At 42.7% G+C, this 27,779-nt stretch overlaps 1 protein-coding gene across 2 annotated transcripts in view; it reads left to right on the forward strand.

Annotated features, from left to right (window-relative positions):
- Positions 1-27,779, forward strand: part of chd7 (chromodomain helicase DNA binding protein 7) — a 73,303-nt gene that overhangs the window by 21,218 nt on the left and 24,306 nt on the right. For both annotated transcript variants that reach the window (XM_080906935.1, XM_080906934.1), the window contains exons 4-13: positions 9,425-9,873; positions 18,851-18,992; positions 20,796-20,927; positions 21,536-21,601; positions 22,592-22,647; positions 23,535-23,649; positions 23,944-24,027; positions 24,119-24,256; positions 25,925-26,046; positions 27,133-27,376. In XM_080906935.1, the coding sequence (XP_080763061.1) occupies positions 9,425-9,873; positions 18,851-18,992; positions 20,796-20,927; positions 21,536-21,601; positions 22,592-22,647; positions 23,535-23,649; positions 23,944-24,027; positions 24,119-24,256; positions 25,925-26,046; positions 27,133-27,376 (1,548 nt within the window). The remainder of the gene's footprint in view (positions 1-9,424; positions 9,874-18,850; positions 18,993-20,795; positions 20,928-21,535; positions 21,602-22,591; positions 22,648-23,534; positions 23,650-23,943; positions 24,028-24,118; positions 24,257-25,924; positions 26,047-27,132; positions 27,377-27,779) is intronic.

The raw sequence follows: 27,779 nt of genomic DNA on the forward strand, positions 1-27,779 counted from the left end.
GCCCAGCAGCCCCCGTCATTACACACACACCAACGGTGCTCTGGAACGGAATAGTGAATGTGCCTTGAGAAATAGGATAGCCTAACTAGAGGAGTTAGAGTAGCGTGTGCATGTGGCCCGGAAAGCAAGGTTTCTGTGCGCCTCATGATGCACTTGTTAGAAAGAGCTCCACACACAGACACACACACCAAGCTGGTCATTCAGTCATGATGACTGCATGTCTGGTACTCTAAGCTCCATCTGTTCACTAAGCATGGTTATTACACATGCACGCACACATGCACGCGTGCCTTCGTCAGCAGCTCAAGGTCAAAGCTCTGGCAGAGTGCTGGGGTGTGACCTTTATTCTACATCTCACGCACACTATGTTGTGTGCAGCACTCTAGTTGACATATAACGCGCCTGTCTTACCCCTCCCCCTGCTCTGCTATACATCTAGCTTACTGGGGTTCTGTAGCTTTGAGGAAATGCTGCTTTGATATGAAGACGCCGGGTGCTCGTTTTTTCGAAGTTCGGCGAATGAAAATATTCTGCAGCTGACTGCTTACTCAACACACGAGCACAGTTCATTTTTCATTGATTTTTCTCTTGGTAAAGTTGAAATTTATCCCATCTGAACTGTCTGTCTATAATAATAGATGGATGCTGGGATGGACACTTGTCTTCTGGATTCACTGGACACACAAAGTCAAACTAAGTGAAAATGATCAATGGAGATTGACAGCAGATAGTATGACTTTGTACTTGTTACATATATATATGTCTATACAAGTTATAGGCATATATACTTTATAACAACATAGACATGTTAGAGGTTAAGGAAAAAAGTGTTTTGTTCTAGTACCTCTTCGGGCAGTACAGTTGTTCCTGATATCTCCTCATTGGTGCTTTGATTATGTTGTTGGATAGCACTGCCTTACATGACAGTCCAAAGTCTCCTAAAGCTGTTTATCTGTGTTATACTGGTGACTGAGAAGGCCACAGTATATGATTCACATCCTTTTTATACTCATAAAACCAGTGAGTCAGTGAGCCCTTGTGCTATAGGTGGGAACCGGTTCCATCAGGATAGAAATTTGTTTGTATTGAATCTTCTCTCTAAAAAGAACATGTTCCCCATCTTACACATAAAGTGTCAACAAAAGCAAGCAAAGTTTATGTTATTAGAATAATATAACAAAGTGGTGTGCAGTATTTATCCCCTCAGCATATGGCTCACTTGACCTTTGCTTAAGTTGTCAAACTCAGGACTATGTTTTAAGTGTAAGCATCCAGGTTTTCTTGCATTATATTTTAAACTGAAATTTCCAGATCACCAGTGTTCATATCTGTGAAAGAAATGCACCATTTTTCTTTTTTAAGGAATTTCTGGTGTTAAAAATTCCTTAAACCTCCTAAAACCCAAACTCTTCCACGGCATGCATTTTTAATTTCTTTGATATTTGGGCTGATTGGGACCTGATGAATGTAAAAACAAAGAATTACTAATTTATTTATTTTTTATTTATTTTTTTACCTAATTTTTGTTTCTGAGAAAAATGAGAGCCACTTATGAGGATAGTCGTTTAAAATTTCGATAGAACAGTAGCAGTATAATGTCCTCGTAAGTGGATATCAGGCCCTTGTAGAGCAAAATTGAGTATTTTGGTCTAAATAACCCAAAATGTGATATCCACATATGTGGACGCCAGGTCCTAGGAGGTTAAGAAGCATGTGTCCTTTTAGAGGCATTGACACCATCTTAGCCACAGTCACCTTGTCCCAAAAGGTGACAATTCAGGCTGAGAGTTGCTAACATTTGCAAATTTTTACATTATAGTCTAGTGCAGGGGTGGGCAATCTCAGTCCACGAGGGCCGGTGTCCCTGCAGGTTTTAGATCTCACCTTGGGGTCAACACACCTGAATCACATGATTAGTTCGTTACCAGGCCTCTGGAGAACTTCAGGACATGTTGAGGAGCTAATTTAGCCATTTAAATCGGCTGTGTTGGTTCGAGGACACATCTAAAACCTGCAGGGACACCAGTCCTCGTGGACTGAGATTGCCCACCCCTGGTCTAGTGACTGCCATTGATCTAACCAATTAGATATGATTAGGGCTGGGCTATATGGCCTAAAATCCATATTGTGGTATAATTTGAAACATGCTCCGGTGCGCCTTATGTATGAATTCTGGTTGTGCTTACTGACCTTGAACCGATTTTATGTGGTGCACGGCGCTCAAAAATCTGTCAAAATGTTTTAGTACGACTTTGGTAAGCTACGAAGCCGCACCGCTTGATGGATTGTTGGAGCATTACGGCTACTGTAGTCAGGAGCCTCGCGGAGTAATCTGGGTGCAAAACTCCGTCTGCTTCAGGTCCTAAAGTGAAACGATCACTGTGGCATCACTGAGAGTTAAAAACTGCCTAAATTCGTTCATCTTTAATAAAATGATCAGTGTTGCTGCTTTACCAGGTTTAACAATTAAGTTTAACATCCAGACATCCATGAAAACAGAATTTATTAAATTTAACAGAGTTAATAGTTAGCAGGAAGTTAGCTCGCTAGTTTCCACCTGAACATGACATACCATGTTCTGACCAGTGTTGGTCAAGTTACTTGAAAAAAGTAATCAGTAACTAATTACTGATTACTTTCCCAAAAAAGTAATCCCGTTACTTTACTGATTACTTATTTTCAAAAGTAATTAATTACTTAGTTACTTTTAAAAACACGATTTACAACCTGAATAGGTGATAAAGCGATAGATCTTTCAACCCAATTCTACTTTTTCTGCATAATCCATCATACAAAATGTAATCAAATGGAAAAGTCTCTCTTTTTTTTTTTTTAAACTTGTTTTATCAGTTTTAATCTTTTAACTTTATGCGTCAAGCAAAAATTTAATTATATGCAACATTCTCTGACTTGAAGAAATTAGTTTAACATTTAAACCTATTTTCTGCACGTTCCAGCACATAAAATAAAATATTTTTTGTGTTTACACTCAGTCTTTCAAATAGATGCAAGTAAAACACAGCAGAAAGTAAATAAAATCAAAGACTAGCAGTCCTGTTGCTCTATTTTCACCTGTAAAGCAGGAGTGGGGTAGGTGGAGGTGTGCTCTAGTGCAGGTGTGGCGCAGCGGTCAGTGGAAGAATCCGCGAGTTTCTCTGTGAATTTCCCATTACGTCGTTGCGCACTCGGAGCTTGTTTAGGGGTTTTTTTTTGGGGGGGGGGGGGGGGGTTTCGGAGTAAAAATAAGTTTTCTTCCCACACACAACGGACACTAATGTTTTTGTCACTTTTTATGGAATCAAACTCAAAGTAAGGTCAGTACTTCCACGCTTTAAACGCTGCATGCTCATATATGATCCATTGTTGATCTGCAGACAGCTGTTGTCACGAACGTCGCACTCGCTTACGTCACTGTCGTGAGACATTCTCGCAAAAAAATCACGGTTTTAGTAACGCAGTAACGCAGCGTTCCTACGGGAAAGTAACGGTAATCTAATTACCGTTTTTGCAATAGTAATCCCTTACTTTACTCGTTACTTGAAAAAAGTAATCAGATTACAGTAACGCGTTACTGCCCATCTCTGGTTCTGACTGAGAGATTTCTGAAAAATTCAAACGTACAGCTCTGCTATCACTTCCAACATGAATGAAGACCGAAAATAAAGAGCAGTGACTTTTGTAGGGTTACTGAAGTTGGACTAGCTGGTATATAATGATGTGCTACGTAATCGCTAGCGACACAGCTATGTTAGCATAAGCTGAAGGATGAACGCTAACTTTTTTCCACTTGATAAAAGTTAACGTGAGGGTTCCCGATGGTTAGGGACAAATGCAATCGCATGGCAGGATGCTGTAAAAGGACCAAACTTCAGTCAGGAGAATAACTGAGATAATCCATCCATAATACGAGGTTAGTCATTAATATACTGCAACAACATGGGAATAGAGCAGCTGCCAGAGAATTCAACATTAGTCAGTGGTATGGAAGTAGAGGAAGCGCAGTTTTTGGCTTTCCTCATATTCCAGAACATGCTTTGTCTCTTCACTATTACTGTTGCCCGACATAATTTGCAGATGATATTGCTTGCAGCTGCTGCAATGCTTTCGACCAAAACGGGCGCAGCTTGATGACACCATCAACATGCGCTATCGCGGTGGAGCGGTATAGTCTAAATCTCTACCATTGGCCAAATTCATATTGTTTCTACCATATACCGTTTATACCGCCCAATCCTAGATATGATATAGAGATATAGATACAGATATAATTAGAATGTGAATCCTTTCTCCCCTTTTTAACCAGTTGGGCCGATTCTCTTGAGTTAATCAGGTGAATCTGGGATTTGTTCAGAAATTTACATTTTAATAAAGATTCTCAGATTCTAAAAAGTTAACCTCATACCCAGTACATTAAGCTTACGCAACCATTTCTGTGTGAGAACTAACTGATCAAAGCTTGTGCTTCAATGTTGCTCTAATAATTATCAGAATATAATCACTGTGATTAAATTTTGATCTTGTAATTTCTGTTTTATACCATAGTCACAAAACGTGACAAATGTTGGACACTGTTCAGTTTTCTTCTGATATTTTGACTTATTACTGACGAGTTGTCAATGAGGTCAATTAGAACAAAGTTGGCTTAATGGAGAATGAGCTTAAACTGTTTTAGATGGAGGATAAATGGAGGGGCTGCACCACATCCCAGGATATTATAACCGATTTTCCAGGATTCTTTCAGTTGTTAATCAAATGTGTAGTCTGCCACAGTGTGATAAAGATTTTGAACTGTGAATCAAGAAGTGCAGCTTTAGTGGAGTCAAACAATAAAAACATGGAGCAAGATGTGAGCGTAATAGGTGTATATTAAGTGCTTCTGCCTGGTTGATTTAACCATGGCACTATTCTCTCCTCTCACTCACCTTCATCCTCACACTCTCCCCTCCTGTCCTCCCCTCTGTTCGCTGAGAGCTGACACTTGACGCTCTTCACCTACTGAATCTGTTACATTAGCCATGCAGCTCTTCTGTTGGTGGTCTTTTAAGGATTTTCCCCCCTTTTATGAAATCCAATTATTGGGTATGATATTACAATCTGTTTTGGAAGTGAATGGAGATCATGTCTCAGAAAAGAACAATAAAACGTTCCATTGTTGATGGAAACACTGGATTTAAACCAGTACCTGTGGAAATGGCAGATGAATTCACCCTGCAGAACGCCAAACCTGACGCAGCACTCGAACATGTGTGTTTGTGTACACACTGTGTGTGTCTCCATTGTCATTCCTGTGATTGATTATCTAGGAAGCTTGGCAGGAGGACAGATTTATCTCTTGGCACCACATCCCCCCTCGCCATCTCTCCCTCTTTCTCTCGATCCCTCACTCCCCTCCTGTTTGTGTGCCTAAAAGGCTCAGTTTACGTGTGTGTCAGCAGGTGTTTGTGTGCATGTGTGTAGAGGTTTGTGTGATGTGACCTTGCAGTAGTTAGGTGTGTGTGTGTGTGTGTCCCCGCACACACATATTTGCATTCTCCTGATGGAAGTGGACTTGCAGTGATAGCAAGCGCTTCCTCCTCCAAGTGAACAAGCTGTGTGTGTGCGCTGCTGAGGCATTTTGCTGTAAACTTGCTGATGCTCATACACTTCATTGAAACACACACAACTGCACACATGTGTTACACATGCACGCACAAACACACACTCTCAAAGGCTTGGTCTCTTGCTCTCATATGACACACACACACACGCTCCCTCCTTTTTGAAGTATGGAGATAATTTATTCGTGTCATGATGCCTGATTTCCCATCTGCTACTGGGACCCTGAGCAGCTGGAGGGAGAGAAAGGGGGGAGGGATGGAAGAGAGAGGGAGAAAGAGGAGAGGCAGTTGGAAAGGCTCCCAACAGCTGGTAACCAGTTTCCTGTCACAGAAAGCTTACTTGGGAGCAAAGAAGAGGTGGTGGTGGTGGTGGAGGGGAGAAGGAGCAAGGAGATGGGATTTAGTCTGCTGGAGACAGGAGGAAAGATGAAGTGTCAGCCAGTTTGTTTACTAAGGTTAGGCTGCTGGAGTCGAGGCAGGAGGGGGCGGAAGCTGCAGCAACAGGGAGTTGAAGGGAGGGAGGAGGTGGCAGCCGTGTTCATGGATGGATGATTGAGTCCCTTCTCCCCCTCTGCTCTGGTCTGCCATTACTGACAGATTCATACCCCACCCTGCAGAATTTATATCAGTATTGATTGACAGGTGAACCAGCAGTGAAGCCAGTCCGCATTTGAGATTATTCGTTTTAGAGTTTAAATGATTAGTAGATTTATAATCAGTAATCCAAAAATAATAAATTGGTTTTTGTTTTTGTTTTTTTGGTTTTGTTTTTTTTTCGCCTGTCCCATTTGGTTCTTTAGCCATCAGAATTGTCTGAAGACCAACAAGGATACCCAATGGATTTACTTTGCCAAATGGATCATCGTGGCATTGCCGTATTGGTCCATTTGGTCGATCTTTGTTTTTATTATTTATTATATTTTATTTCCAGATGTTACAGACGGGACAGACATGAGTGAGAGATAGGAAAGGGAGAAAGAAAGAGGAAGGAAAGGAAAAACAGAAGGGGAGAGGGACAGTGAGAAAGGGGGGGAGAAAAAAAATAAAAATCTCCTGGATCACCTGTTGAGAGAAGAATAGAAAACAAGCAAAAAAAGACAAAAAAAAAAGAAACAAAGCAACATACTAAACACAACACCATCGTATTAATCTAGCTAAGTGTAAACAGCAGTAAATACTAAATATTCAATGTTGTTGTGCAGCACGCAGGACAGATGTGCTTCGAAGTAGCAGCCAAGAAAGGTGTAATTTGGGTCTACGAGCAGTGAACACCCGTGTGCATACCTGTGTGGATCAGCGCGCTTGTATTCCAAAGGTTTCTCCATGTAACGATCTGCTAGGGAGTGTGGGGGGGGGGGGCCACAGCCCCGTCCTCCAGGGTGTGAAGCAGGTATGGAGGAGATCAAAACTCCAGACATCCAGAGGCCCCCAGAACACAAGAAACCATGGAAGACCAACAGAGGGGCAGCCGCGCCACTGTTCCAGTAAGAGCTGAGGAGAGTCCCAGATGAGGGCTCACTCAGCAGCCGCGGAGCAGAAGCCAGGGGGAGTTGCAGTGACGCGCCCGTGAGCTCCGCCGGCCGCCAGCTGTGCCTGAGTGACCGAGCCCCAGGCCGAGAGGCCGGGGGCACCCCACCCCCGAAGGGGCCCGAGCGAGCCCCAGGCTCCAGGCCCCGATAAGCGGCCGCCAAGGAGTGAGCCGGTGTGTACCTGGACGCCCACCCCCAGACACAAAGAACCACCAACGCACCGACACCTGAGGGAGTCCGCCACCGGCAGGGGAAGTGGTGGTGGGTGGAGATAGGCCTCCAAACCTTGGAGGGCCTGAGGTGTCCCCAGAGAGGTGGCGTCTGATACCCAACCTGACATATAGACACAGACATACAGGCACACACAGACACAAACATCCATTCCCACCCTCATGCTCTCATATGCACTCACTCCACACTCAACCAACGTGGAGACAGACATAAAGAGACGCTGTACACACGATCACACTCCCCAAGCGTACTCTACAAACCGGGTCTAGGTACCCTTGCCCCTGGAGGGGGGAACTGCACCCAGACCCAGGTGGTGTTACCCTTTTCCCTGCGGTGGGGAGAGGCAGACCACCCCGACTCCGTAGCAGCAGGGAGGCCCCACACTCCAGACCGCAGTCGGACGGCCAACTCCACCTAGCCCTCCCGCTCCAGCAGGCCGCAGAGAATGGGGGTGGGAGAAGACTCCAAACCTCCCTCCACCCGCTCATTGTAGTGTTGATGCATGTGTGTTCTAAGGTGCAATTAAAACCCAGGAGGGCATGGAGCTACCTGCCAAGGAGCAGCAGGTAAGCGCATAGTCCCTCCTGATAGCCCTCAATGTCTAAGTGTATTTAAAATTGAGAGGTGGGCAACGACGCCAGGGGTGGGGTGTACACCCTGATGGTAATTTGGACTCCGTGATTGTGCCCACCCCCAAGATCCTATATGTATGTGTAGTGAGAGTGTGAATAATGTGAATGTCTAAGTTGTGGGATAAAATTGAGGCAGAGGCAGCCAGAAGGGGACAGAGGGGGGGGGGTAGCCTCCTCTGCACCCTGGTGACATACCCCTACTCCAAGGCCCTGCATGTGTGGGTGGTTGTGGTGGAGCGGGAAGAGAGAGGCAGCTGGAGATGGGGAGGGAAGGAAGGGAGGGGCAGGTAACCCCTCCCTGGGGCCAGCTCCCCCGCTGACCCCAGTAGGCACTCCCACACTCCGCGACCCGCCAGGGAAAGGGGGCCCAGGCCCATCAGACCGGATGGGTTAATTAAACTGATAAGGTTGATTAACCACCGAGGTCATTTTAAACAAAAAAACAAAAATTCTTTCATTTGAGAATTTACAATTTTATATTTGTCTGCAGGCAGAACACGATCATATGGTAGAGTAATCAGTGTTTGAGCCCCAGTTTTTTTGTTTTTGTTTTTCTGCTTCTGTGGTATATTTATGCTGTAGTTAGATTTTAACTCTGAAACTCTGCACTGATGTGGTACACCTTTTTGTTATTGGCCTGTTCAGGTACTCCTGTGTATTTCTGGGTACTTTTTTGCCACAGTTTTTGAATGAATCAGTGAGAAAATAATAATCATAGCCTCAATAAAAGATCCCTCACATGTCAGCAAATTGAGATTGTTGGAATAAATGGTAAATTGTTATATAGCGCTTTTCTTCTCTCCTGGAGCATTCGAAGCGCTTTATTGCCTCATTCACACAAACACTTTGTTCTATTAAGTGCTTCCTATCTGTCAATCACAGACATTCTTACTCCGATGGATGTATTGGAGAGCAACTTGGAGTTGGTATCTTGACAATAATGTTTGGCATGCAGACTGGAGCAGCCAGGGATTGAACCACCAACCTTCCTAATCAGTAGATGAACTGCTCTACTTCCTGAGAGCATCCCAATATATGTAAATATATTTGAGGGAATGACCAGAGGTAGGGAGAGCAAGCGTAAGACCTCAGCAGAGAACAGGCATCAATAATAACTGATAAGACACTAAACTAGATGCAGCATGAAAGCGGAAGACTGGGTGGAGGTGGACTGTAAAGCTGCTTGTAGATGCACAGAAAATGGGGCCCTGCTAAGGCAACATGAATGGCGCACACTATATAACATTGCATACATCTTGTTTGCATTGAGATCAGCTGATCTCCTGGCAGCGGCTTTGCACCATTCCTGGACTGTCTACATTAATGCTATGTTCAGTTTCTCTGTAATTTGTTATAGTAAATGTATGTATTATTCTCTCAGTGCCTCTAATTTTCAATTGACGAGTAACTTGCATGTCTTTCTCCTTCCTGTTAGCATTCCCCCACGGACCCGTCAGGTGACGTTTTGATGGCGGTTCCTGACAGGCCAACAGTTGGTGCCGGTGCCCCCGGTCAGCCTATCAGCACAGAGAAGCCCAACGACCAGGAGACCAAGCCAAAAAAGAAGAAGAAGAAGAAGGCAAAAGTAGTGGATGGAGAGGAAGAAGGTACAGGGAAGAAAGCGGGAGAAGGACGCGAGGAAGACGTAAAGTCTGAATTTCCAGGAACAGGAAGTGATGGTGGTGAACACATTACTGGCACAGAACTTTTAGAGGGAAGTTCACCACCGGTGGAAGAGAAGAAAAAACGGAAAAAGAAACCAAAGGAGAAGACTGAGGGCAAAGAGCCCAAGACCCCGAAGACGCCCAAAACACCCAAGACCCCCAAAGAGCCCAAGGAGAAGAAGGCCAAGAGCTCCAAGCCCAAGACTCCCAAAAAAACCAGGTAGGACTAATGCACTATTACGGTCACTGTGTGTGTCATAGTTGGTGTTGAGTGGGACGTCACTGTAGTAAACCAGATTAAAGTGTCAGGTAACAGGTGAAAGGGCTTATTTCTCATCAGCTGTAAAGAGCTCATGTCCAGAGCGTCCCAACGGTGCATTTGGCACCATTAACCACTAAGTGGAACTGTGAAGATTTCAGTTCCACATGAAAACAGAAGCGGATCAATTTGAGGAGGGTAGCTCGGGCAGTCTCGGGTCATGTGGGTAACATTTCAAGTGCTGAAGTTCAGCATGCTGGAGATATCTCGATTTTAATGTCAAATGCTGAAGCTGTCTTGAGTGTAGATGCAATGCACAAAAATAGTATGTGCAGATACAGACAGACATCTCTAGGCCCATCATGGGCAAGCACGGGGAACCAAAAGGGTCACAACTCCTGAGCAGTGAGCCGCTGCACCCTGTGTACAAGTGTGAGTTAGTGATCAAAGGCCTGCTAATGGGCACATCTGAGGATCAGTTGCATTTACCGCTAATATTAAAACAGAGTCAGGCTTCGTTTTTAAACAAAGAGAAGAGCCAAGAACTCGTTTTTGGTTTTTAGTCGAAAGTCTCTGAAGAACAACACGAATAACATTTTTGTTAATGTTATTAATAAAAATTAAACTGCCACCGTTTTTAACATTCAGTATTACACATTTAATTCTGGAGGAAGAGTGAGGGCCTGTTTAAACTTCCTGTACAAGGTTATAGATGAGTAACTTCCAGCACCTATCAGCGATTGCCGATATCACCTTCAGTTCACTTTGTTTACTCTGTAGTCTTATCCCTGCCTTTTCACACCCTTCCTCTCTCATTTATCACATCCCCTTTTTCACTTTCCCTAAGAAATACACGTTTAAACAGCTGTTTTTCTGAATCGGTGGCTACTCTTTCCCTTGGTTTCTTCCAGTCAGTCAGAGAGCCTTCCTGGGCAAGAAGAGCTCAGGGTGTTTGCGTATGAGAGTATCAGCAGCGGTTTCATTGTGAAGGTGGAAACTCGATCGGTCTGAGGAATGTGTCAGGATGGCCCCCCATTTCTCTCTCCTTCTTCCGTAGTCCGTGGCCCATCTCTCTTTCCTCTTGGAGTCTTTTATCCCAAGGAAGAGGGAGGGCCAAAGCAGCAAGTGGGGTCAACACTGGGGGAGGTGTGTGTGCATGCACCGGCCACTGGAAAAGAGTTTGGGCGTGTGGAAAGAGGGGGGAGGCAGCTGGAGCGAGTGTGTGTGTGTAATGTGGGGGTGGTGGGCAGTGTGTGTGTGTGGGCGAATGCATGTGTTGGGGGAGGGGCCATTGCTAATCTTTGTGGCAGAAAATTGCGTCTAATGGTAATGAAGGCCATGCTGCTGACCAATCCACACCCTGAGCTCAACACTGTGTGAGTGTGAGGGCAGTGGGAAATGTGGGGGTGAGGAGTCCATTCTCAACTCTCTCTCTGTGTGTGTGTGTGTGTGTGTGTGTGTGTGTGTGTGTGTGTGTGTGTGTGTGTGTGTGTGTGTGTGTGTGTGTGTGTGTGTGTGTTGGTAAACTAGCTCTTATCTGTTGTCAGGCTTTCCTCCATCTTGAGTGGCGGCCTGGAGCTCCCAGGTTAATTTAGCATAATAATGGCTGCCGGCCATTCACTGCTGCTCTAAAATGGTGGACCTCTGCAATCACCCAACTATCTTCTGTTTTATTCTTTCTTCTCGTTTCCCTTCTCCTCCCTCCAGTCCCACCCCTTCCTGACAAAGAGGAGTGTATCCTTTCATCTTTTCCTCTTCACTGCCCTCCCCTTGTTCCCCCTTCCTTTGTCTTTCTAATTTAAGCCGAGGAGTGAAGTTTTGAGCACATGAGCAAGGCAACAGTAAATCTCCATATTTTGAGAAGAAGTTTGTCATTGCTTTCATTAAGTTGAGCTCTTCACAAGTCATGGTTTCTTGCAAACCATGACTTGTGAACATGGTTTTTGCAACTCAAAGTGTCTATTAGAAAATTTGTATTATGAGTTCCTGAAAGAAATGGGTCTTGCTGACTAGATGCTGGTCCTGTAGGTGCTTTTCCGAAAGCAAGCACTTCTTCCTTTGGTCTGAAAAGAATGATACCTTCATTTGCATGTTACCTTTATGCAGTTATTACCCAACTCCTACTGCATTTCTTATCAGTGAAATACATCTTGTACATGTATTTTTTCCGGTGCTTGTATATGTCGTCCTTCTGCTGCGTCTAAGGCTATACGAGAAGACTTGTGGGCGCATGCTGCCCCCTTCAGTTATCAAAGACTGGCTGATACAGCGGTATGAGGCAGCGTATTTAAAAAAGAAAAAGTAAAAATAGTACCTTTTGTTTTACGGATTGAAAGGTATTGTAAGCATTAGTTCTGGTGACATCCCTAGAATCCTTCAAATATAATTTTGCGCCACCTGAGTGGTAAGCTAAGGTTAGCCAGCTCGCTGCCAGCTGTGGATAAAATCATATCTACAATTATCTAATCACCTGGGGCTTGCTGGCTTGCTGTCAGTTGTTTTGAAATTAAAAAAAGTTAATGCTATGAGTTAACTGTCACTAGTTACCCACAGCAAAATGTAACTAGCCATCTGGGGTGGGTGAGTGGGCCGTCAGTGGATTGATCCTCATCAGTCAGATTGAACTGAGTGTGAGTGGATTTGAAGAATGAGACTTGTACAAGAAAGAGCTTTGAGTGCTTAAATTGAGTGGAAAAGCAATATATACCACTCCATTTACCATTCACCTAACCATATCTTGTCTGCTAAAGTTATCTCCAGCAAAACTGCCTGCCTGTTTATTTCAACAGACGTATTATAATTTTTAACAATCAGTAAATTATTTAATGATGAGGAGCAAAGATGTGTAACAAGGCTTTCTGTAGTAGTTATTGGATCAGCCAGCTGGCTGTAATGTAAGTATATAGCTTGTATTGATTGTCACTGAGGAGTTTTACACTGGTCTCTCACTTGTTGTATCACAGTTGTATCTATATGACAAGTAGATACAACTGTGCAACATACCATTAATTTTAATGGTATGTTTTTAATTGCAATCTAATCTTAAGGCTTTTATAAATTTGAGCTTTCATTTTTTTTTTGTGTGTTGTCTTTTTCAAGGGGCTGGAATTCCTTTCTAAACCTGATGAAATGTACCCATTAGTGCTAAACTTTTTGATCTAAAGCCAACTTTGACAAGGCTCTGCAAGGCCACTAGCACATATGTTCCGTTACATTTTGGGGGGATTTATGTGAGATTTCCACCAGTGGGTAGAGAAATAATCTTCAAAGCTCAAGGGTTTTTCTTGTGGCCCATACCATACTACAGTATGTTTTCTCTCTGCTGTGTGTATTTGCATCTCCTTACGAACAAATAAACCACCACAGGAGCAGACTGAAGTCTTTGCTTAATCAGTGTAACCAAGATGTTCCGCTGTGCTGTTTAACCCTTTGAACACAAGTGGTTTTCATTTGGTTCTTGCTCTTTTATTTACAGGTTTGTGGCATTGTCACAAGCTGTGCCTATACGTTAGGCTCATGATGCTTGCCAGCATCTTACATTGATGGATAGATACTCGGTTGTAAGCTAAATTGAGTTTAGTTAGGCAAGTTTTATCCTGTATTAGATGATTGCAGTACCTGTTGACACAAGTTGTTTTTTTTTTTGCTGGATATCTTGATGGTTATTCAGTTTTTAACACCGGAGAGCATGAATAAGTTCCTCCAATTGCAGCTGTTTTGCTTGAAAAGGTTAAAAATTTGCCCCACAAATTTGTGCAGGCCAACTGGATCCTAATGAGCAGACAAAATAAATGAAAATTGAAGATGGTCTCAGCTGTTCAGGACGGTCTGAGTGTGTGCTTATGTGAGCGAAGCCGGGAGAATCAGGTGGTTTACTCGTCCAGTCAGCTCACTCCTCTCCTTTGACCTTGCCTTGTCTCTCCATCCTCTTTTTCCCTTGCTCGCATGCGCTCCCTCTCTGAGGAAGTACATCTATAAATAACACAGCTCTCAGCGCCACACCCTTCCCTTGATGTGTGTGCATATATGCGTGTACGTGTGCATGCACAAGGGTGATTTGTTTGCTGTACACACAAAGAAGGCAGACATGCATGCAGACACCTTGTGTGCAAATACAGCACTTTCTGAACACACACAGAAGCGTATGTGCATTGCCTTCTGGACTTTTTGTGTGGATCTGTGTATGGGGGTTCAGTGGTATGACTCATCACAGCAGCAGGTGTCTGTTCCACTCCGCCCTTCTTCTTCGGTTTCGTTTTGTATCCCAATATTTTACTCCACTGCTCGGCTTCCTGTCTTTCCTTTATCCCGGTCTGAAAGGAGCATATTAGCTCCTCACTGACACACACAGCAGGTTACTTCAGTGAAGGTGTGCATAAGTAAATTACCACATTATTTACAAAAACAAAACCCTAACAGTGTTTTACGTTACTTTTATTAAGTAAACCTAAAATGATGGACGACATTGCAGTCTATTAATGTAATCTTCAGGTGACTACAATTTGTGCAGTGTTGTAAGCATAGATAGGGCTGATGAACTTGGTTAGGCCAAGTTTGAATGTGAACTCTTCAGTGATAATCTGTTGTGAATCATGCCCAAAACAAGGGTGGTTGTTGCCATTTGTTCCCATGTTTTGTCTCCATTGGCCCATGGTAACGGCACATCATACAAACAAGTCTGCTGCCACAACTACTTCTTTGTTGCAATCCCAAACAATTTGTTTTATATTGTATTTTCCTTCTTTGTTTTTGTTTTTTTGTTTGTTTTTTTTGTTTCTTTTTGTTTTCAGCAAATTAACAGTGTAATTTCATGCTTCATTCTTATCGGTTAGCCAGTAGACACAGCTCATAGCAGCAGTCCCATTGTGAGATTTGTGGCACTGTTGGTCTTATCACAGGCTGTCGTTGGTGGAGCCCTGACCAAATACATCACCACAGTTCTTTCATGTTGGTTTTATTTGCTTTGGGGGGGGGGGGGAAGCATACATTTTGTATAAAATATATTCCACATTATGGGGACAACAAAACCATTGTGGGTGCCTGAAATGGAAATTTAAAAAATGAGGAAAGTGGTAAATGAAAACAGAATTGATATTGTTGGCTTAAAAATTACTCAAATAACTCAAAAAAACAAACAAACCCCTAGATAAAATATTGGAAGTGCCTGAAGTTCTAGTCTTTGTTACTTCCAGACGGATGTGAGGCTTTCCGATTCATATTTGACTTGTAATGTCTCTTCTGAATATCCTGAACGTTTCCCCTGATGAATGGCCTCCATATTGTAATAATTGAAGATACTAACTTTCATAACTAATAAAACACATTTCAAACAAAATGAACTAAAAACCACTTTTGCAACTAACTGCGCTAATACCGAAGTGAAAACAAAAACTAAAAAAACAAATACAAAACTATTAATAACTGCCCTCGGTTTCAGTGTCAGATCTAATTATTGCTCACTTGAGGCTTCAAAATGCCAAAGCCTAGATTACACTCTGTTGTGGAAATGGACAGCTGGAGGCCTGATGGCCATGTATTCCTTCCTGTTATACTTTGTTTTGGATTTTTGTTTTTTGTTTTTTTGGAGTCTGCGTACTTGGTGCGTTGCAACGTCCTCTTGCTAACCAGTGAATGACGTAACCGTAGCTGCGTGAATCTTTTATGTTAGGTTTATGCTGTAATAGGTGGCTTAGGTCAAGTTCCTTAAAGAGATGAGTTGATAACAGAGTGTCTTGTTTGCAGCCAGCGGGAGCAGGCAGGGATATAGAAGCAAGAAAAGAATCTACACTATCTTACAAGATTTGTTTGACTCATTTATTCCTTTTTAGGAACTTGATGGGTTTTGTTCATGTAAACACAGTTGTAGCGATGTCATAATGCATTCAAGTATATGCTTGCACCACAGGCATACTGGAATAGTAGAGTACACTATATTCTAAAGTCACATTTTCAGGTAAACATTTGTTTCAAGCAAAAGTTGCTTTAGCCCTTTTATAAAGTAAATGTTGATATATATTCTTTGCTAATTAAACTGGACAGAAAATCAGATCTTTAGAAGAGTGTTGAAACGATGAAAGACGATGGATTGAGCATGAAAAGCTGCAGAGAGGTGAGGGTGCGATTAAGAAGTGGGGCCGTGACGAAGCTAGGAGGAAGAGAGAGAAGGCAGCCAAGTGGAGAAGTGTGTTTGTGTGCGTGCTTGTGTGTGTGGCCAGATGGCTCCAGCGTGTGGCGACCAGCCAGAGGAACAGGTGCAGGTCACATGACCAGCCGTTACCACGGAGATGGTGATTGCTCTTGGCGTGAGGATGAAAGGAGAAGGGCCCCAGGGACAGAGAGGGGGTGAGAGATGTAGAGGGAGGGTGAGTGAGCGAGCAGGAGGGAAGGAGGGAGAGAGGCACCAAGCAGGAAAGGGGACGAGCGACACAGGCACAGAGCAGAGAAAGGAGATCGGCCATACACTACAGGCAGCAACACAAATGGTTATGTTCTGTTTCATAGTAGGTTAGTTAGTGGAACAAATTGCTGTTGCCTGATGGCCTGACATAACTTTTACTCTGAAATAAATCAACATGTTGTAAAGTGGAGTGTAAAGCTTGGTTTAGATAGTCAGTTTGATTGTGGATCCAGTTCCATGTTTGCAAATTAGCTGGATTTGCTAATCCCCGCTGCCAGCTAATCACTTATGAAACCTTTTAACAGTACTTTTTTTGTCTTTTATCAACATGCAGTGTCCTTAGCCTTCAAATTTTTGCCAGCATTGACTTTTTATTTAAAATCATGGATTCCATCTGTAGCCAGTTATTTCAAAAGTAACTTTTATGTAACAACATATTTTAAAAAAAACAACTATCCACTGCAAAGTTCTCTTTGCAGGCAGGTGTCAGCCACTTTGTCATAGAATACCATTGTACATTTCCATTGCTGCAGATTGTAACTTGTGGGTCAAGTCTTCCAGTAACTGTTAATTGAAGCTTTATGCAGTATTTCTGATTGTTTGCTCTATATAAGCCATGTAGTGTCTCAAAGGTGAGGTCTCAAGTGGAGTGATGAAAGCAATCTAAGAAGATAACGTTGTTCACTCTGTGTTTATCGTGAAAAGTATAAAATTATGCACCTACCAAGAATCAGGTGATCCTGATCCTGTTTGAAACAAGTATGAATGATACCTCCTAGGTTTCTAGCAAATAAAGTTGCTGTAGTTTTGTTTGTTTGTTTTTTCGGACTGTTTCAAAACCCACAAATATTCAACCCTAAGTCAGTCGTGGGACCATTTTCCTTCCAAAGTACTACTGAAGACCTAAATTATTGCTTGCAATTTTCATGCAAAAATAAATGGCACACTCTTGCTGCCTACAAATTAGTTTTTTTTGTAATATATGATGGATTCAGATGAAACTAGGTTTTCTCACAACTGATAAAATCCCAAAATGCAGAATGATGCAGAAGCCTGGCGAGCGGCAAAAAGTTGAAAATACTTTGACCCTGTGCTCAAAGTATTGTTAGATCATGTTGGAGTTACACTACCAAACTTATGTGTGTGTTGTGTTACAGACATTTGTTCATAGTTTCAGATGCCCAAACAGTATTTCAACTTTGAGTGTTGTCTCACTTTTAGACTTTTCTCCCATTCAATAAACTAGTAAAGTAGTTGCCAGGAAAACACCATCACTGGGTAGTGTACAACAATGTTTATTACACAGCTTCAAAGTATTTCCAACTTTGTGTCACTCAACAGCCATTTGCATCAGTGTGCGTCTTTGCATTTTATCAACTATGAGGAGAAAATGCATTTTGTTTTCATCTGAACCCTTCATTAGGATTCCACAGTGGGTGTAAAAGTGAAATCTGTGGTGATGCTTTAGGTTACATTAACACGAAAACTATGTGATCATGACCAGAGTTGCTTTGTGTTTCTGAGTGTTTTTGGTGCGCACAGCTGTAAAAAGTAAGGTGTGATACTGTTTTCTCAGTATTCTGTCATCTGATTTTTAGATTGCAGGTGCAGAGTAGTTAAAGGCTAATAAGCTCGGACTGGTTTGAAAGATTGGGCTTTTCGTTGTCAGATTTTCAGAATACATCTAGTTTTGAAACTGAAACCCAGAAAGGAAAAAATTAACATTTGAAAATTAACTAGTCAGTAGTGTGATCCCTGCCTCAGCATGACCTCTCCATTGTTGTACAAGGTCTCTGTACCTGCTAAAATAAAACAGTTTACTGGGCTCAGCTCAACAGCCTCCAGGCTCTGTTGAAGAAAGGACAACTTTTTGGGGGTGTTGGATGGGATTCCCGCATATCTTATGTGAATTCATAGTCTTTGGCACTTTAGAGATGAATGGTTCAAACAGAGGTGTCACTCAACCTGCATCGTACAAACATCTGCCGTTTGGAAGGGGTAGAAATGCGAGGCTGCGTGCCAGACAGAAGGATGCCGAGTGTCCTCTCACCTCTGTGGTGTGAATGCACACAAGCTCTCAGACAGAGCCAGCTCCTCTTTCTTTCCATGCCATAGATTGGAAGAAGCCTGGGGGCCCCTCAGCCCCTCCCCCTTCCTCTCACAGGCCTTGCTCTCCCCCTCCCTCTCTCTTTCTGTCTGCCTGTCTCTCTCTCCCTCCCTCCCTCCTTTTGGGTCTTTCTTTCTGCCCTCCACCCCACCCCCTCTCTTTCTTGCTCCCTCTCTCCCTGTGCCTCCATGCAGTCTTTCATCACATTAACCCCCTGTGTGCCAGAGCCTGAGGCACACTAATGATTTCTAAATGGGTAAATCAAACATGGCGATTGCCTTGGGGACAGACAAGGGCGCGCACATGTAAAAGAGGTAGTACTTTGAATAATGGCTTTATTTTGTGGTTAGACACTTTTTTCTTTTTTTTTGATGAGCTCATTCTAACTTGGGTTTTTTCTCTCTCTCTCTTCTTTCCATTGTATCCTGTAACAGTAAAAAAGTGGAGTCAGAGGGTGGGGCCAGTGCTGCTAAGAAGGATTCAAAGAGAAAGAGAGAGTTCTCGGTCAACGATGATGCTGAGGTGAAGTCTCCACCTCTGTCTCCACCCGAGGAAGAGGATGATGATGGCGTACAGGTATGAAAAGGAAAGCTGTCGTAGAAAGTTTTGCAATGCCATAAAAGCAGGACTAAAACACATGTACAGAGTAATTTAAAAAAGCAGGAGGTCATGAAAACCTTTGCAGATCTGTGTCACGGCCTGTAGAGATAGACGGCACTGAGCCAGCAGGCGTCTGCTGTTTGTGTTGTAAACCAGCCATGTTGACAGACCAAGCAGATAAGCCCTCCTGTCAAGTTGACATCATGCATCATCAGCAACTTTTCAGCTGCTGCATTCATTTTCTTTTTTCTTTTTTTTTTTTTAATTTTACATTTCAAGTGTGGTATAGGCTGCAGAGAATAGTTGAAAATATACTTTTAAGTACTGGTTTAGAATTTGGAACGCATCCATGAACCCATAAACAGATTCATGAAATTATGTGCAGATATAATTATGTGGATCTTGAAGAGAGTAGCATCTGGCTATTAGCTGTATGAAGAGTTGTAGCTCTAATTCAAACAGGAAAGCACTTTAGCAGCTGTATGTCCCCTTAAACATGTCCTCTCCAGGCTGCTACCCTAGTTTGTTTTCGCACTCTTATGTTGAAACATTCTGAGCCCCTTGAATTGTAAAGGTTTTGGTTTTTTAAATATGGATAACATGCTGGGCGATATGGTACAGAATAGTGAATAATAAATAATAATGCCTGGTGAATGATGACGTACAGCCCTTCATTTTCCGCTTACCAGTGCAGATTTGGTAGGATATTATATTCATCCCAAAAGTTGGGATAGCAGCCTAAATGCAGCCAGTAAACGCATACAACAACAATGAAATCTGTGTTATATATCTAAGAAAGTAGAATAGAATTAAAATAGTGAAGTAGAAAAATATTCTGCACAATAAATAATAAATTAAAAGACTAAAAAGAACCACAATAAAATGCTAAATAAAAATGTAATAAATGTACAAAGCAAAATCGAATCAAAAAATGACACTAAAACAAAACGGCTGGATAAAATAAGTAAAATAGGTGAAGTCTCCACCTGAGGAAGAGGAGTAAATATAGTAGAACCACTACAGCAAGTGGCAGTGAAGTGGCTCACTTTGTACAGCATGTAGTAAAGTGTAGTGAAGCATAGAAAAAGGAGGAAATATACAATACAATGAGTGTCATCAGAATTTTTAAGTTAATTTGCTGTACAGTTAGTGGAAGGAGGAAGGCAAAAATCACTGAGATCTCGCAGATGACTAAGGCTACACACTGCAGGCGAAAGTGCATCAAATCCGACTTTGCTATGACAGTTTGAACAGCACAAATCCAATATTTTCAAATCTGACCTGGGTCACTTTCGTATGTGTTACTGAATCCGATACATACTGATGTTTTCGAAAGTGACTGCTGTTTTTTTGCTCTTTTACGTCACTGACATAAGACAGATGCCAATTATCAGCACCGGAGAAGACAAACAAGAAAGCATGGTGGCCATTGTTAAAGCACGGGCTCTCTTTTTTCTCAGTGTCCTTTCTCTAATTAATTTGTCAAAATTCTGTCGGTTACGACTGTGCAGAAATTGATAGACTGCTGCAACAACACCTACTAGCTCTGTAGCCGCCATTTTTTTTCTTCCGTAAACACGCTTTGTGTGTGACGTCTTCTTTTGCGCATGTGGGCTGCTTTGAGAGCCGTGAACCGTTCACCCTAGAGCGCGTTTACTGTCACATTTTATTTGTAGTGTGAACAAACAGACAAAAATAAATCAGATTTGATCAAAAATAGCATTAAGACGTCCAGTGTGAACGTAGCCTAAATGTTCTTACTCTCCCTCTGTTTATCAGAAGCGTCGGTCTAGCCGTCAGGTGAAGAGGAAGAGGTACACAGAGGATCTGGAGTTCAGGATCTCTGAAGACGATGACAGCGGAGACGACTCGCCATCGCCAAAGTCTCCATCGTCCTCATCGCAGCAACAGGTGCAGCCAAGATTTCAGTTTTTGGTTTGTCTTCAGTGAACCACTTGTCAGAAGCTAAATGACGCGATTGAATGATGCTGTTTGTCATATTTGCCCGTTTGGAATAACATGTGTAAGGCTGCATTTGAACATTGATGTACTGAAATGTGGAACGAAGCTGGCAAGAGACACATGAAGTGAAATCATTGTAATCAAGTTGTTGACAATGTCCATGTACTTATGTTACCATAAGTGGAGTGATGAATATATTAAGAGTGAGCTTTGCATTCATCTCGAATCATTTGATTGGTTTGCAGCTAGTTCAACAACTACAGCAAATATAGGAAGTAAACGTTGTTGAAGCAGGCAGTTAGGAGGAAATGCATCCAAATTGACAACGCTTTGCTGTCAGCTTCCTTCATGTTGTGTTGGATTGCAACCAGTGCACTTCTGCTAACATGTGGTGTAGTAAACGCACAGCATTGAACATAACAGATTGGCCTGATGTAACTAATACCCGAGCTAGATTTTTATTATTTTTTTAAATCCAGATCAGACCAGTATCCAATCCAGACATCACATGAAACAATCCAGCACGGTGAATGAATTTGCTTGTTCTGTGTTTCCAGGATGTGGCTGAAGCTGAAGGACCAGTTGTAGAGAAGATCATGGGCATGCGCACCTCCAAAAAACAAGTGAGCTGCACAGATCCACACCCTAATGACACTAACACAATACACAGATCCACAGGGTGGCCAGAGTCGTGGTTTGCGTCATGTGATTAGCCTTCCCACAGTTGACATAAGCACATTACACATACATACGTTGCTTATGCAGCATGTTTTCACTTGGAAAGCAGATTCCTTATATTTCAGCATGTGTATGCTCTGAGCTCTGTGTGCGCCTGCGATTGACTGTGTGTAGGTGTCGGCCTTGCTTTGTTTTCTACGCCTTGTCTAAAGAGAGATCATCCCTGAGCCAACACAAGCGCACACACACAATCGCCAGCCAACTCTCCTTTGCTAGCCAGCTGCCAATGGGTTATCCCCCTCGCCCACCACCACAACACACTCCCGTGCACAAGCACACTCACACCACTCTTTTTCTCTTGCAGCTCTGTTCAGAGTTGACCTCGGGCTTGGCACACAGCCAAAACCGCAATACTAGCTACACCAGACGCCAAACTAGCGTTTCCTCAGGCAGGGTGTGTGTGTGATTGATGATTCATGGCATTACGGTAGTAGTAGCATGGTAGAGGGTGTGTGTGCAGTAGTAATGGTGAATGAAAGTGGACAGCCTTGCTTGAAAGAGCTACTGTTTTGGTATTTCCCCTTTTTATGCATTTATGAAACAAAATGCTCAGTCACACAGATTTTAGCAGTTGAATTTGTTCAAGTATTTCCTGTTAAAACCCATTAAAACTTCTTCAACAGCCTTATTTATTTTTGATCAGCATGTTGTAGCCAAAATGTTAAATAGGTGCAAGGCTGCTTACACATTACATGAAGGGCACCCCTTTCTCTCAGTTTGAGACAGTTTACTGTTGAATGACGTGTCAGAGTGAAACTCACGTGCAGGCTCCTTCACTACTTCGACCACATGTTGTATAATAATGTTGAGCCACTTCTGCAGCTGCTGTATTTGCTGTGATTATGATCCCTTTTTTGTATTGTTTTTCTTTTCAGCGGGAGTCGGGGGAGGAAGTGGCGGTGGAGGAGTTCTACGTCAAGTTCAAGGGCTTGTGAGTAGTAGCTTGGCTTTTTTTTGGTTTTTTTGCTCTTTTTCTTTCACATCAGAGCTGCCTCGTTCTTCTTTTTTCTATTTATTTAAAGACCTATTTCAGTGAACACAGGGACATTTTTAAGTATGTGACCCAGATCCTCTCTCACATTATTAACAAAACTGGTGCAGTTGCATCCTATCACAATGATAAGCACATGGAATGCTTTTCATTCATTAGATACCTGTGTCATTTCTGTCTCTTGCTGTGTGAAATGTAAAAATGCATTTTACAAAAACAATTTAAAGTTGCTTGTTCTCTAAGCAAATTTGACCCCAACATGCAAATAATGTAGTTTTCAGTCCCCCCAGCATTTAACATAAATAAAGTGTGCTTAATTCCTGATTCGCTTCAGCTTTGATTTTAGCAGCTGGCAGTTTAAAGAATTAACCCTCCTTTGGACAGGGATACAACTAATACTAGATCAATTATTTTCTCAATAATAATTAAGTCTATGATATGCCGGAAACAATACATTTTTCATGAGTTTGGAGAGCTTCTACTGTCTGATTCAGAGTCCGAAATACTTTGAGCTCACAGCCATAGAAGGCAAGGAGAGCTGATATATGCAGACATTGAAGTAGATTTAATTTGGATGTTTGGGGGACACATCTGCACAAAAACACTGGTGTCAAATCGGAGGTGATGGACTTTACCAGACTTTTGACTAAGCAGTCCAGAACAGAGATACAAATGTCTTTAATCCGTGAGACACAGTTTCTGTAAGAAGTACTCTAGCTGATAGACTTGGAGATCTCCCTACGACATCACATACGATTTTCTTCCTCTAGTTTATAGCATCCAATTCTTTGAAATGACTGATGTGAAATTTATTTTGTGCTTCTCAGTTCATACCTCCACTGTCGCTGGGCTGACCTGGAGGAACTAGAAAAGGACAAGAGGATACACCAGAAGGTCAAGAGGTTTAAGGCCAAGCAACAACTCAACACCTTTATAACTGAGGTAAGACCAAAACGCTGCACCACAAACCAGACCTTCCGCTGCATGGAAGTAACCACTCACAAGGAGTGCTTCTGAATGGAATGTGTCAAGAAATGTTGCTGGCTATAAAATTGTTTTTTCCCCCCCCAGAGTTTTGCTTTATACAGACACTGACTTGAGTTTCATATAGAGCTGTTAAATAGAAAAGCTGGGTAGATAAAACTAAGAACACATTTCATACAGAGGAGTTTACTCTGCAAGGCCTCATTATTTCATATTCAGTGTATCTTAAAACTCCACTTCTTTTCTCTGCAGATGGATGATGAGCCTTTTAACCCTGACTATGTGGAGGTGGACCGTGTCCTGGACATTTCAGAGAGCACAGATGAAAATGGAGAGGTGCTTTGATCTCTTTCATTGGGCTTGAGCCTCTCTTTTTTTTTTCTCTACACCCACACTCACCAAAGCGCCCTGTGTTTTATGTGTGCAGACGGTGACCTTATATCTGGTGAAGTGGTGCAGTCTGCCTTACGAAGACTCCACCTGGGAGCTGAAGGCCGACATCGACCAGTCCAAGATAGACGAATTTGAGCGTATCGGAGCACGCACGCCCAACACTAAGAGAGTGGTGAGTGGCTGTGCTTTGGGTGCTGTCTGTCTCCTAGTCTCCTCCTTATAGGCGTGTTCGTGTGTATTGGCCTGCTGTCTGCTCCTTCCTCTTCCAGATTTACAGCTCCCTTAACTGCTCTCCACAGGGCCACGTTTTTGCGGTCTTACACACTCGCACACATACGCCCTGCTCTTGTGGCCAAGCCAAACCACTAACAGTGTGTTTAATGCTGAACAGAAGCAGCTGACTGGCTGTGGTCTCTCCTTCCATCACTCTTTCCTCAGCCTGCATCCATCTATTTTAACTCCTGCCTACTGTTTCTCCTTAAGGGCCGTGCTCGTAATGCTCCATCATATAGTGGCAGCATTGGGAGGCAGTTTTTAGCCTCATTTGCAGTGTGGACCAAGGGCCTTTTCCCCAGAGGATGAATTCCATCAATTTAGTTGGTCAAAAAATCCTTAATAACCCAACATCAGTTTCATTTGTAATATGTGGTTTAAAAAGTGAGGCATCCTAAGGCTGCTGACAGAAACCATGTGTGAAAGATATAACCCTTTCATTTATTAGAATGGATCCAGTCTGTCAGTGCAGCGGGGTACTAACACTGGGGTTTTGTTTTTTTTTGTCAGCAAGGTCTCCTGCCAAAAAACCCTGGGTCATCTAGCCAAAAAGTTGAATTAGGTTAAACTTTTCCTGCAATGTGACTTTGTCCTGCGAGCTAATCAAACACGTGTACAGCTCACTCGCTAAAATACCTGCCACCAATGGCTACAACCAGTTGTAAAGTTCTGTATTAAAAGCTGTGCAGTATTATCACATTAATTTGTCCAAGTGTGCATCCTAGATTGTATTTCATTGTCTCAACAGCACGGTGCTGCTAATGCCTTTAGCTAATTTGGGACTGAAACTTTACTTACCCAGAAAGGGGCGCTGTTTAGTGTAAACACAACTGAAATCAGGGTGTTATGTAACAGAAAACAAACACTGAATGTATTAAAAGAAAAGAAAAGCTTGTCATGCTCATGACCAGTTGTCATGTTTTCCGTACTGGCTGGCTCCTGTCTGGCCATCCCTGTTCTTTGGCTGGATTAAAGGATCTCCACCTGCAGTTGGATGCCTTCTAACATCTTGTCATCAGTGAGCCCAAGGGTCCGTGCAGACGTCCGCATACCTGTAGGCGTTTTTGTTTTTTCCATGACCAGCCATACTTGTTCATGGAGACTGCCAAGTAGCAGACTTGAGTAGATTACCAAGAAGTAAAACTGGAATGACTACTCTGCCGTCGTGTCTCCATCTACCTACACAATACAAGCAATGCTCAACTCCACCATTTTGGACTGTAGTTGTCATTCTGTTCTGAAGATGCTCTGCATAACTTCAAGACTGCAAAACAGAACAAGGGGCAGTATTGCCTTCAGTAGTTCTGGAGTTACACTCCCAGGACGAAGACTCACAGGAGAGGCAGTTGGGGTTCAGTTATTTGCCGCAAAGGGTTTGGGCGAAAAAAGTGTTTGCAAAGGAAAACTTGTGAAGGGTGAAAGCTTTTAGTGAGCAAAAGCACCCAGAGCAACACACATAATCCTAACCCCTCAAACACACAAACAGTATCTGCATCTTTATGAAACACTGCAGTCATTAACACTGACTGTTTTTTAATAACCCTATCTGTTTTATTGTTGTGTCCAGGATCGGCCTCCTGCAGCTGACTGGAAAAAGCTGGAGGGCTCCAGGGAATACAGGAACGGCAACGCACTCAGGGAATACCAGCTAGAAGGCCTCAACTGGCTAACTTTCAACTGGTACAACTCGTAAGTCACCATTAATTGCATTTTCTTTGAATTAGTCTCCTAACTGCTTCTGTCAGTCTGCACATGTGATATCACCTTACTTAATATTCTTAAGTGGGCATTAAAGTGAATATTAAATAGCCCTGTGGTGCACTGCTGTTTAAGCCTTCCCATTGGCGTCATCATCTGTGCCTGAAATCACACCGCCAAAGTGTTCAGGAAGGCAGCTCGACACAAATGGAATTGAAATGACTGTTTTAAACTGGAGCTGTTGTGTTCTTCATATTTTTCTGTGGTGCTCAATTCAGGGTTGTTGTTTTTTAATATAGCGCCAAATCACAGCAACAGTTCCCTCAAGGCACTTTATACTTTTAAGCTAAAGACTCTTAAGCTAAAGAGTTCTCAGAACTCTACAGTGTTCTGGAGAAAACCCCGACAAACAATCCCCTATTAGCGAGCGTTTTGCGGTGCTGAGATAGAAGAACTCCCCTCCAGCAGAACCAGGCTCAGGGAGAGGCAGCAATGAGCAGTTGGTTAGGTCAAAGAGAAGAAGAGAGAGAGCATAGGGAGACAGATGATCACATCAGTGTATGCACACATAATCCCTGTCAGGTGAAAGCTTAGCCTCCAAACTGGTCAGGAAGTTCTGTTCGACACAGTTTTTCCTACTCTAGGCCCTGCACTCGGAAAGAGTAGTTATCTCTAATATGGAGGTCACAGGCACATCAAGAAGGGGAAAAACTGAGGGGCTGGATCAAAGACCAGTATAGCATAAAAGTTGATTATTGTGAGCTGTAGAGCACAAGAATAAATACTTTGAGCTAGAAATAAGCAGATCTCCTTTAGACCTCTGTTGTGCTTTTATGTGCACCAATGTGAATAATTGTCATTTCAGTCAAATCAGTCAAATCCAACAGGAGAGCTAACACCCAAATATTTTCCAGCTTTTTTTGTCATTAGAACACTGATTTGGAAAACAGATTTTCCAAAGGGATGAAGCAATGTAATAAGCAAAGAGCTTATGGAAGACTGTTTAAGAAATTTGTGGTCAGTGTGCGCAAATACAGGTGATATAAAAGGCGTCTGTCTGCCTTTGTCCCCCCACAGACGTAACTGTATCTTGGCTGATGAGATGGGTCTGGGGAAGACCATCCAGTCGATTACATTCCTCTATGAGATTTACATGAAGGGCATTGAAGGGCCGTTTCTGGTCATTGCACCGCTCTCCACCATTCCCAACTGGGAGAGAGAGTTCAGAACCTGGACTGAGCTCAACGTGGTGGTCTACCATGGCAGTCAGGCCAGCCGGAAGACCATCCAGGCCTATGAGATGTACTACAGAGATGCACAGGTGAGAGGGAATTAAACATTTAAATATCAAATACCTTTTCCCCTTTAATACATTTGGCTTGTACTATAAAGCAAACCTATTCAAACATATTCGGGGTATCCTCCTGAGCTGGATAAATGTTCACACACAGCTAGTTATCTATTCAATAAGTTATCCCCGGGTTTCCTCTGGGTTTGACATTAGGGGTGCAATTAACAGCATCATACCAGTAACAATTATGGAGACGTGTACTAGTAATAGAGTTGCTTATGTTTACCTTTAAATCTTTAAATCCTGCTTCATAGTATAGGCTTTAAAGTCAAATATTTCATTACGCAGCTAACATATTTGTGACAGCTTGTATGAGGAAAAATGAGAAGGATCATAGAGGTGTAGATTAGGGAGGCAGAAACAGGATGCTGCT

The sequence above is a fragment of the Rhamphochromis sp. 'chilingali' genome, assembly GCF_963969265.1.
Source record: "Rhamphochromis sp. 'chilingali' genome assembly, chromosome: 16".
Classification (NCBI taxonomy): domain Eukaryota; kingdom Metazoa; phylum Chordata; class Actinopteri; order Cichliformes; family Cichlidae; genus Rhamphochromis; species Rhamphochromis sp. 'chilingali'.